Source organism: Episyrphus balteatus, chromosome 3 (genome assembly GCF_945859705.1).
Source record: "Episyrphus balteatus chromosome 3, idEpiBalt1.1, whole genome shotgun sequence".
Classification (NCBI taxonomy): Eukaryota; Metazoa; Arthropoda; class Insecta; order Diptera; family Syrphidae; genus Episyrphus; species Episyrphus balteatus.
In genome coordinates, this window is record NC_079136.1 from 18,720,278 (window position 1) to 18,732,542 (window position 12,265).

Below are 12,265 nucleotides of genomic sequence, written 5' to 3' on the forward strand. Positions count from 1 at the left end.
AATAACTGATTTAAGAGTCAAAATATTAGAAACAAAAGTTTAAAAAATACATTGAATACTATTTTTGTAAAAACTGTGGATTTTAATACGAAATTGAGTTTTTATCAAACACTGAAAATCATATTTTTTAGAAAATAAAAAAAAAATGGAAAAACTACTTTCTTTATCAGGCTCACTCGTTTATTTCGAAAACAATTTATTAAAATAATTTAATTTAAAAATTGTAATTAAGTATATAAAATTAGCTTTCGAAAAAAGTATCATTCATAACTGTAAGTGTTGCCGTTGTTTTTCAATAATTTTTTTTTGATCTTAAGTATTTTTTTTTAGAAAATTGCCCCTCCCGGCAAGACCCCCTCCCATAATAAACAATCATTGTACTAGACCCCTCTACGTACAAAACACCGATATCAATTCTTGGTTAGTAAGTTATCGTACTTTCCCCTCAAATATTTCTTTTTGACTTGAGTTAAACTAAAAATAGGAAAAAAAGATAGGTTCAAATGGCCATACTTCAGTTAATTTTCAATGAAAAAAATTAATAAGCCCAGCATTTTGAAGGGAAAAATGTGCAGTTCCTCCCGTGACTTTTCGCATGTTTCCAATAATGCTCTTTGTACCTCATGATTTCATGTGCCTTGTAATTTGTAAAACACATAAATACCAATTCAACTAAATTCCTGAGTTCGTTTATTCCTAAATAGTGGAGTAACTAAAGCTCAAAAATTGGCAATATTAGGGAACCCGGCCGAACAGCTTAGATTTTGATGATCTTTTTTTTCAAACGTCGGTAATTAAAAATACTTTAAAGTCTATAGATTAAAAATTGCCGGTGTTGCCGTTTTGATTTTTTAAATTTAATTGAAGATTTTTGTGAACAAAAACAAATTTTTTTCAAAAATTTTTCTTAAATTTCATAAATTAACTGATGCCAAAAGATTGTCTAGGAAATTCAAATAAAAAAAATATATGGGAGTGAGGGACAATCTTCCATAGTTCAAGCGATAGATGCAATTTTCTTATTAATTGACTTCAAACACAAAAAAAAAATATTTGAACACAACGGCAACACCTACAATATTCAAATATACATTTTTTAAAAGCTAGAAGCTTAGTCATATATGTAAAATTAAAATTAAGTTAATTGAATGAACGGCTTTTGAAAGAATGGTAATTGAACTCAGATTTTTGAAAAAAAAATTATTGAAAAAATTTTAACATGTCGTTTTTTAAACTTGGTCGTAATATAAAGTGCATTTATTTTCAAATTTTTTTGGCCGCATTTATTATGATTTCAAATTATAAAAGGAAATGTCAATATGTATTACAGTTTATGAAAAAAAAAAAAATTAAAAAGTATTTTATTTTGAAGAACATTTTTTAATAAAAGTTTTGAAAAAAATTTTTTTTTTTTTTTTTTAAAGTTGAACATCTTAACATAAAATTATTTTTTATTCATTTAATAATCCTTACTGTTGAAAGTTAAATAGCAAAAATTTAAAGTTCCTATTTACCACAGTCTTTGAGAAAATTAATTATTTCAATGCAAAAATTTAGTTTTAATAAAAAAACCATTGAAATTGAAGTAATTTTTCATTTTTTTTTTTTTCAAAAGTGTGATATATTTTACCTTTTTTGCTTCGAAATTCAACTGATAACATTTATGGCGAAACATTTTTTTTAAATAAATTCATATTTTATTAGAAAAAGTTTGGAAAAAAGTAATTTTAAATTTTTCTAATAACATTTTTTTTTTAAATTCTGAGTTTGAGGACCATTTTTTCAAAAAGTCTTGATTAAATTTAGTGGATTTAAATTTAAGAGATAAGAATGAGCTTCTGGCTTTTTAAAAATGTGTTTTAAAATATTGTAGGTGTTGCCGTTGTTTTCAAAATATTTTTTTTGTGTTTGAGGTCAGAATGTTAGAAAATTGCATTTATCGCTTAAACGATGGAAGATTGTCCCTTACTGCCTTTTATATATTTTCCTTAAATTACCTAGAGAATCTTTTGCTATCATTAGTTTTATGAAATTTAAGCAAAAAAAATGGTTTTGTTAAAAAAAATTAATTTTAATTTTAAAAAACAATACGGCAACACCGGCAATTTTTAATCTATAGACTTTAAAGTATTTTTAATTACCTACGTTTGAAAAAAAAAATCGTCAAAATCAGAGCTGTTCGGCCGGGTTCCCTAATAATTTGCTTTAGTTACTCTACTAAAAGTCCTTAAAAATAAAAGTTGAGCATCGTTGATTTTCGTTAGAATTTAGTTTTTGAATATTCTTGCTTTATCTGAAGAGGCACGATTTCTATTAAGTAGCAAAATGGAAATGCTGCTTAAATACTTTAATACGCCCTCGATATTTCAAAAGGCAGCGTTTCGAAATAAGTCGCTGCTCTTTCTTTCGATAACTTCAGTCGTTGATTTTATTTATCACGTTCAACAGTTGATACCAATCAGCTGTAATCGGCTGACGAAGTTAAACATGTGTTACATTTGATAGTATAGTAAAAATCACGGTTGCTGAAGGGTCCTGGAGGTTTGCTAGCAAGACTTTTTGATCTTTCATAATTGTTTCTCGATTTAATGATATTTTTTTTCTGCCCTTCTTTATTTAATAAAATAGTAGGTTAATTCGATAGTTGCCTACTCTTTCTAGCGGAAGAAGGCAAGTATTCTCAGCAGTTAGAAAGCTTTCAGTAAAATTGTTTTAAAAATATTAACACAACAACAGAATTTCTGAAATCAATACTCATACTCGTTTTTCGCTTTCTAAAGTTGTTTATTCTATTAGTTTATAATAAATGTTGCCTAAATTTTTCAGTTCCCATAACCTCTCACCTAAACAACTATTTTTTAAAGTTACATAACCTCATAATGCAATATTTCACCTTTTACCCAGATTCGTATTCAATACAACCATCTAGACTTGTTTAAAAAAAAACACCTAATCAAGACATCTTTGACAGCTTTAATCTCTTAAAAAAGAGCATGTTCAATTGGTTGGAGATAGCGCGTCAATTCGTCACGGCCAATCTCCACATGCAGTGACAGCTTGTTAGATTAAAAGGTTTTCTCTTCATTTCCCCATCACATCAAAATAACATCTTTGTTTTGTGTGTGTTCTATCAACATCATGACGGTCTGATGGTCGTCGTTAAAATGCCTTCTAGTTCCTATATTGCACCTGATTAAAAACTCCAAAACCTGTCACACTTCTAGCCGCAACACTTTGTGTGTTTACGATTTCGCTTAACCTCACTTAGCGGTAAATTTGTGCATCTAACCAATATTTCTATACAAACATACTACAACTCAACCTGTTTCGCCATACAATGTTATGCTGTTGTGAAAACAATCTAGTCGTCGTCCCCAATGCATATCTAATATACCTGGAGCATTGAGCGCAGAGAGTTAACGCACCACCAATCCTGACCGTTTTTCCCCATTCCCTCACACCTCTTCAGCAGCATGTCTCACTCATTCGGTTATCACTCACAACATTGCCAGCGCACATGTAATCTCTTCCAGATTTGTTCCATCCATCCTACACGCAAAAGCCTTGTTCACACGAACGTACATTAAATCCTCATCTGTAAGCACTACCATTTCCGGACACGATAATATGCAAACCAAGCCACGTCCATTCTGTTAGATTAATCTTCTTGCAACCCACTTTTTTTCTGCTGTTTTAATGTTATGGGGTTCTGATGTTTCCAACAGCACAGCACCCATCAGAAGCAGCACAGGAATGGCAGGCGCGGTGTGGCGTGGCATGCACACCTGACAAGCGATAGAAATAGATACCTCCATGGAGAACAAGGATCTCTAATTAGTAAACCAGTCGCATCTCCATCATGGAGTAATTATTATTATTGATGAAAAAATCGTCATCATGGCCAACACGATGCGATGGCGACTGACGCAAGGTAGCGTCGCAATATCGCGTCTTATAATAGTAGGTATACCCCCCAATCATAATCAACAACCACCAGCGCATTATAATGTCCACTGTTATACTATACACACTGTCCCAAAGCCAAAGTCAAACTTCTCTATTCTAACAACAATATTTTTTTTTACCTGTATGGTGAGTTAAGGCACAAATCACGGCATTCATCAATGCTTCCAACATCCTGGTACACCGAATCGACGGTCTTCAATATTCTGCCCGACAAACGCTTGAACTCGCACAACTTATTTGGTTCTTCGGCGCAGTTGTTCTCTAGATAATCGATACCCTCGTACGGTTGGAATGCACTTGATCCGGCCAAAGTGATTCGATCCATTTCGGAGAGCTCGCAGACATTTGTCGAACGATGGTAGTTAGCTGATCTGAAATGAATAAGAAAAGAAAAAAAAAAAAAAATGTAAATACGGTAAACAAATATGAAATTATGATGATCAGCGGTATGCCAGACATATATTTTAATTTATCGATACAACGAATAAACAACAATAAAAATGATACTGGAAAACTGCAAATCGATGTGGGAACAGAATTGCAATGTTATGTGATACCCTAGTTTTGTAGTTCTAAGACTCTTCCATTTTTCAAATTTTTATTATTTAATGCATTTTATGTTTGACGCGTTTTAAAAAGTAAAAGGATACAATTTGTATTACTTGTCACGCCCGTAACAGGGCTAAAATAAATATAAGGATACCAAGTGTCCACATTCAGAATTATGTTAGTTAATATAGGATTTAGTATTATTGAAATTAGACTTTATATTCGAAAATCAGGTGTTAAATATGTCACGCCCGTAACGCAACTATATTTAGATATTAAAACAAAATCAAGAATACATTAAAATAGTTGTTCATATTATAAGTAATTGCAAAAGGCTTGAAGATGACTGACGTTGGATTCGTAAAGTTTACCAGTCACACTCGAAACAAGAGTACAACTAATTTTTTTTGCACAATTTTTCATCAAAGAAAAGTTTCTGAAGACAAACATTCAGAAATAGGTTTGTAACAGATCAAATATTTTAAAAATTCGATTTCTTATTCGAAAATAAAATGCTAAAAATCTAGGTTTAAATGTCACGCCCGTAACACAACCAAATAAAATATTACACTTTATCAAGTATTTTAAACTATGTTGAAATATTTTAAGAATACCATGAATATTTTCGACTACTGACGCTAATGCATAACGTTTACTTGTCTATCACGCAGTTGAAAAAGAATATTTTGGTTTGTTTTTTACCATGCAATGCAACATTGAATGTTAATTGGGAAAAGATTTAATATTAAAGAATATCAATTTTTTACTATCACACTTGTAACATAACTAATTTGACATTGAAACTAAATCAAGTATACTTTTAGTTAAAAATACCTACTCATTTTAAGAATACTACGAGTTTTGTAAATTACTAAAGTTAAGTTCATAATGTTTACTCGTAACACCCGTAACAGAGTAAAAACAATTACTTGGCACAGTTTTTCATCCAAAAAAAATTTTGAAAAAGATTTAATATCATCGGAATTCTATTTTTTATTAAGCTGTTTTTAATGTCACACCCGTAACACTACTACATAAATAACATATTTCAAATAAAACGTAAAAAACAACATGAAATTTGTAAATTACTGAACTTGAAATCTGTCAATATTGAATGAAATGAATAATTCATTAAATTATATGTAAGTCACACCCGTAATAAAATATAAACAATCAGTAGCAAAAAAAACAGAAAGCCTCAATACAATCTTGAGAAAAGCTTTTTGACTAAAAATGAAAAAAGTTCCACTTCTTTGCAAAAGACTAAATATTAAAGCGAACACTTCCGTAAATTTCTCAAAAGTTATCAAAACATTGATGAAACAAAACATTCTAAAACGCAGAACGTCTTTCGTTCAAAATAAACCCTGGTATGCCACAAGGTTCCGCATAATCTCCGTTTCTTTTTCTTCATTTTTATAATTGATTTCCTTTTTTAAACTTTAATTTATTTCAAATATTTTTGATTAACAATATAAAATCGTAGCATACCCTATTTGAATCTAAAGTTGTACAAAAAATCATCTATGCAAAGCCTTATTATAGAACAAGGACACGTAGGTTGATCTTGTTTGGTTAGTTAGGATTAGCTACAGGTATATACCATCATAGACATTCACATAAAGGTGCCTCCCCTTAACCTCAACCTGTAACGTGTTCTGACAAAAATTATTATGAAATATTGTAAATCGATATCTTGGACATTGTATGCCTTAACGCATGTTACACTCTACTATAACCAAAACTTAAAGAATGAAAGGTTCGTTAGTCCAATCCAATAGGTATCAAGGCAGTCAGCATTTGGAATGAAAGAATCGGAAAAAGATGCCGACATTTTCCTTGGCGGATTCTCAACACCAACAACTTGAGCCGCAAAAAAAAAAAAAAAGAAAGAAAATTTGAGCAAATCCGTTCGTACTTTTACAGAAGAAGAGGAAATAGTCTCAGCCCTGGATTCAACAACAAAACAGTGCACTTTTATTGCTAAAATATGACAAGAGCCAACCTTAACAAAACACACAAGGAAGCAAACACCACACACATTTTGCAATATGAATGGTCGTAAAGAAGCTGCATCATGGCAGTTTCATGGCTTGTTGAACATATGTGTGTGATGTGGAATTATTATTGTTGTTGTTCTCATTTCTCTGTATCAGCTAGAAGATATCCTTAGGTTTTTTTTTTCTTCTCTTTTTCGATCTATGATATTTTATAAACAAATGTCAATTATTTTTTGTTTGTTTTTATAAACTTAAACAGCGAAAAAAAAACCAAAGATGATGATGGTAGATAAAATACTGTAATTGTAGTGCTACGCGTTTAGGCGGAACAATGGTCTTGTTAGTTTTGATGGCTTTCGGCCTTGACTTTTCTTGATTTTTTTTTTTAACTTACCTTTTTTCTTTAAGAGTAGATATATCTTAGTATGGTAATATGATATGGAAAGGAAGTGATGGGTAAAAGAATTAAAAAAATAAGATAGATTATCGCAGTTTTGTTTGCACTGCCACGGGTCATAAATTTGTATTTTTTTAGGTTCTAGGTAGGTACCTTTTAGGCGTGGGAGGAAGAAGGTTTTAAAAATAGATGCGATGTATTTTATACCTATAACAAAAATGTTCTATAAGAAGAAAGTGTGAAGGTACTCAAGAAACTCGAAGACTTGTTAGAGGTTTAGTTTCATATAATATTCCGATCAAACTAAATATCGTAGCTTTTTCTGAAACCTAACTTTAATTTTGAGTCAGACTCAATGGCTGCATCATTTAACAATCCATATCGATTTAAAAAAGATTTAAAAATACCACGCTGATCTGTTTCCACGTCCAAACCGAGAAAACAAAATTATTTAACTACTTTCCTAACGACCTTCTTGAGAAAACGTAGGACTTTTGTACTTTTGATTTGATGATCGGAAGACCCAATTTGTAAGAAAAGTCTTCCGGCTACGGACTCACGTTGATCGACTATTAAATTGAACAAACGATCTTCATATCGGTCTTTAGAGTTCAGTTCTTGGCATGCAGGACCAAAATTTCAGCAGGATTAGCTTTAGCGACCCTAGTTTCTTAATTGAGGTCATCAGTGTTAACCTTGGTTGGTCAACCGGGGCTCATTCTAAACCCCCCAACCAACTTTGAACCTGTTCAGGTTCAGGAATGTTTTGCCTCTCCAATAAAATATATTGTAGGCGTACGAAGAAGACATTTGAAAGACGATCTCGCAAAGTCTGGATAGACTCTGAAAATGTTGTCGTTTTTTGAGCGTATCGCAATTTGGATAGGTTGTAATGATACATATCAAACGTGCACCATAAACACAAGAAAAACAAAAATTTTAGTAAAACATTGTGCTATATGTTTTTTTGTGTCTTACAGTTCACATCTAATTCTTACAGAAATAAGACACCGGATAAAATCCAGTACAAATCTTGTTGTGTTTGAGTTAGCAAAGTACCAATCCTGTGTACAGAGTTGCTTTTCCACTTTTGTTTTTATAAGAACTTAGGTTCCAGATTAGGGAAGCCAACTTTCAAAGCTATCTCAGATTGAAATTCATAGTGACATCCGCTTTCTCGGACTTTAATTTATAGTGACGTCTTCTATCTCAGTCGGACTAGACTTAAGAACTTGAATTGTATAATGAGCAAAGCTCTATGAAATACAAAAATTGTAAACCACTATAAAACACCTTGTTAAAAAAAGGAAATAAATGAAGATGTTGCTTCTTAAGTAAAACCCTGCATCACCTGGAGAGTATACCCCAGCCTATGACAAAGAGCTCCTCAGAAGGTCTTTTACAGTTTAGCGCAATGTTTTGCACCGTATTCCGCGGTTTTTTCGTCTTAGGGCCAATTTTTCAATAGTCAGTTAAACAGTCAGTTAGTACTTATTCCTAAGGATAGAGAGAAAATCAATTTTTCAACAAGCAGATATAGCTTATTCCTAAGAATAAAACTATCTGCTTCTTTCAGAGACGAATAAAAATTATTCTAAGGAATAATCTCAACAAAAATATTGTGTCAGTTGTCAAAGCTGTTTTGAAAGAATTTTGAAAAAAATACAGTGGAAGACAAGAAAACAAAAACAATCATGAATAAAAATGACGTTTAATTTTAAATATTTTTGAATTTGACAATTTTTTTTTGTTATTTTGTAGAATAAATTATTCTTGATTGAAAAATTCAATGTTTTTATCTGATTGTTTATGAGCCTAATAACTTTATTCGTCGAACAGTTAACTGATTGTTTATTAGAAGATTGAAAAATTGGCTCTTAAATGAAAAACTACTGGCCACAAACCTTTTAAACCAAAATTACATGTGCAACAGAAGACATTTAGTTAAAAACTGGGCTGACTTAGGTGTGTTGGCTGTTAGTAAGGTCTCATAGGTTTTCAAACTATGATCTTTCCGTTGCAGCCAATTTCGTGTAATTCTTCAGTTAGTTAGTTAAATTTAAGACAAAGTTAACAGACCAGTTTATAGCGAAGAAAAAAGGTTTAATGTTGGTAAAGTAAACGAGGTGCTATGAGATAGTCTGTAATGTTTCAAATTTGAAATCAAGTTCTTGAATAAAAATAAGCCAGTTTTTTTTATAATTCAAGCTTGAACCTAAGAACCTTTACAATTTCTACATCAAATTGTTCAATTTCTCCACAGTTCCCATTCATACGAATTCCTTCAAAACATCAACAAAATCACTTTTTTATTAGTCTTTTTAAATTTCATCAAAACCAGTTGAAACTTCGATTTCTAATTTTCTAAGTGATTTCTATAGCTGAGAAAAAAAAAATAACAACATTCTCCTAAATCATCATATCATCATCATTATCTTTCAAAGCAACTACAGTGTATTGCATTTTATAGTGCTATAAAAACAATTCTTAGCTTCTATGATAACACCGACACCGCATCATCATCACTATCATAGAAAAAAAAAAAAACTAGAAGAAGAAAAAAAAAAAAAACAATTTTCTCTTCTTCCTTCGTAATTAAATCTCAATTTGCATTACACTAAAGTCTCCATGAAACTTGTTTAAAGCAGAAGCAGCACTTTAATATTCTTGCATGCAAATCAACCGATGCCAATGAATCAGTTTTTATGACCAAGTACTCGTATTAAAATGAATAAAATGTAAGGTCTTGTATCATCATCATCATCTACTCTCTGGTGCTATTAACTAACGGACTTCTTGAGAGAAGCAAACCATGTTATCATAAAATTACAACTTCCTTGAAGATGTACTATATGTAAAAATGTAAAATCATTACACTTGCAATTTATAATACATATTGCGTGCCAATTTGATTAATAAATTCATCTTTAAAATAGGGCGTTGGTCTTGGTTATATTCATAAAACTGCCTTGAGGTATTTCAGATAATGTTGTTTTTCAAATAGGTGATATAATTATTTTAAAACCAAGATCATAATTATGTTTCTGTGATACTTAACTCTATAACATACAAAGTGTTGCGATTTTTCTAAATTAAAGAGCTTTTTAATTTTACTTGATTCCAATTGTTTATCTGTACTTTTATAATGTGATATATTCATTTTTATTTTTGTGATATGTAAAGAATCGGTGATACCACCGTTTCGTTAAATAACTTCCGTTTGGTAAATATTTTTTTTTTCTTTTCTATTAAAATATCCAAAATATCGTTCGTATTAAATGGTTTTTTATGATACTTTCTGTGATAATTTGATATTAAAATATCAAGAATATTGGGTTGTGATAAATAAAATTAATCATGTGAAAAGATTAAGACATTTGATTTATTTCTTTCACAAATCAAGAATCGAATTTAGTGTGAAACTGTGAATTTTGTTTTCATTTCAAAATATCACAGAAAGGGAATTGACCCGTTGTGTAAAATTGATTTTGTGATACGTTATAAATAACACCTAACACTTTTTATTAAAACAATAATAGCCTTTATTCAATGTATCCATTTTCTTTCTCAAGGTTATTTTTGTGATATTTGCCTGTCTTTTGTGATATTTTATATGTGTACCTGTACGATTTTTAGGATTAATTGCATAATAATTTTATTAAACTTGCAGAGGAGATGCCAAAAGACATTCGATACTGAAAATATGATTTTATGTGATATTACTTGTGAAATGGTGAAAATTGATTTTGTGATACGTTTTAAATAACACTTAAAACTATTTATTAAAATAATATTAAGTTGCATTCAATGTACGTATTGTCTTCCTTGGTATTTTAAGCTAGTTTACTGATAGACTCTTAAACCAAAGCAACACACAAGAGTAATAGATTAAGACACGTGGTTTTTGCGTACATTTTAAGATTTGTGATAATTCGATGTTGTGTAATATTGTAAAGAAATTATGAAAAATTTGTGATATTTATCAATTTTTTTTTTATAAACCCTCTGTAAAACTGCATTTAAGTTTATGTTGCAAACGTCGTGATAAATTACGAAGAAAATTACATAAATTTATGTTGTAATAGCACAACTTCTTCAGATTACTTGGTTAAAATTTACCTTGTGATAGCTTGTGAATAATACTTGCGCCTGTAGACTTTGTTATCTTAATGCTTTTCGTGATATTTTTTTTTATTTTAGGCGCACAACAAAGATATCACAACATTTTCTCTCCAGAACAATTTTGATTTTAAAGATCATTTCAACCAGAAATTTCTTAAGGTTCCTGACACTTTTAAATTGATTAATAACTGAATACATTTCTTTAATACAGTTGAGTCGAGTAAAGATAAGAGAACCTTAATGATAACCCTGAGGCACTCCAAAATATAAATAAAATGGCTGAAGGGCACACATTTTTCATAGATAATTAAGTTGACTTGACAGATTAGCTACCAAATGTATAAAATATAAAGCTCAATTGTAAACTTAATCAAGATTCCTGATCAAAAGATGCTCTATTGTGATATTGTGAACTCCCGCAACTTCCGATCTTGTTTCAATTCCAATGACAAATTCTGTTAAAAAAGTGTCTCTTCTGCTTGGCAGAAACATGGTGGCGCACCACTATTGTTCAAAAAAAAAACCCATATTTGTTTTACAAATTCACACAATAGAATATCCAAGTGCAAACCATTTCCTGATTTTCCCATAATCGTGGTGCAAACTGATTTTTTTTTGTGCAATCCAAATGCACATAAATTACTTGTAGCGACAAGCGACAGAATTATTCATAAAAAGTAAAAAAAAAAAGGGAAACACAATCAGTAAAGAAAATCTGTAGGTAATCCTAAAGGAAGTGAACAACACGCACGCACGTACTGACTTCATTATAACCAGGAATACAAATCGATGACGCCATTACAAAATCAAATGATATCAAAACGTAAACAAACAAACAGAAACACAAAACATAAAAAAAGTTAGAAAAAAATAAAGAACTACTTTTGTCCTCCAAGAGAGATATTGCGTACCTTGACCACCACCAAGCAACAAAGTTGGAAAAATCTTCTCACGAAGATTGTCCAAATGAGCCAATTCTACATTAGATCAATCGATTTTCACGCTTTTCTCTATATAAATATCGACAAACTAAAGAACGATGGACTTGGATCGATACAACAAAGAAGCGACACGATAACACAACAAAGACTCTTCATACTGCCATTGTTGTGTAGTTGGAAATCGATTGAAATATGACGGTCAAGGTGGAAAATTGTAACGCGCTCGCTCTGCTCTGTGGAAAAGCAATTTAAGGCCAATTCTAAGGATTTATTTTCGCCTTTAACCTTGG

At 30.9% G+C, this 12,265-nt stretch overlaps 2 protein-coding genes across 6 annotated transcripts in view; one reads left to right on the top strand and one right to left on the bottom strand.

Moving 5' to 3' along the window:
- LOC129914040 (autophagy-related protein 16) overlaps nt 1–12,265 on the top strand; it is a 251,766-nt gene that overhangs the window by 27,763 nt on the left and 211,738 nt on the right. The window lies entirely within an intron of this gene.
- The window catches only part of LOC129914045 (uncharacterized), a 69,300-nt gene that overhangs the window by 6,486 nt on the left and 50,549 nt on the right, over nt 1–12,265 (bottom strand). Inside the window, exon 4 of the mRNA XM_055993085.1 lies at nt 4,086–4,337. Coding sequence (XP_055849060.1) covers nt 4,086–4,337 — 252 coding nt within the window. The remainder of the gene's footprint in view (nt 1–4,085; nt 4,338–12,265) is intronic.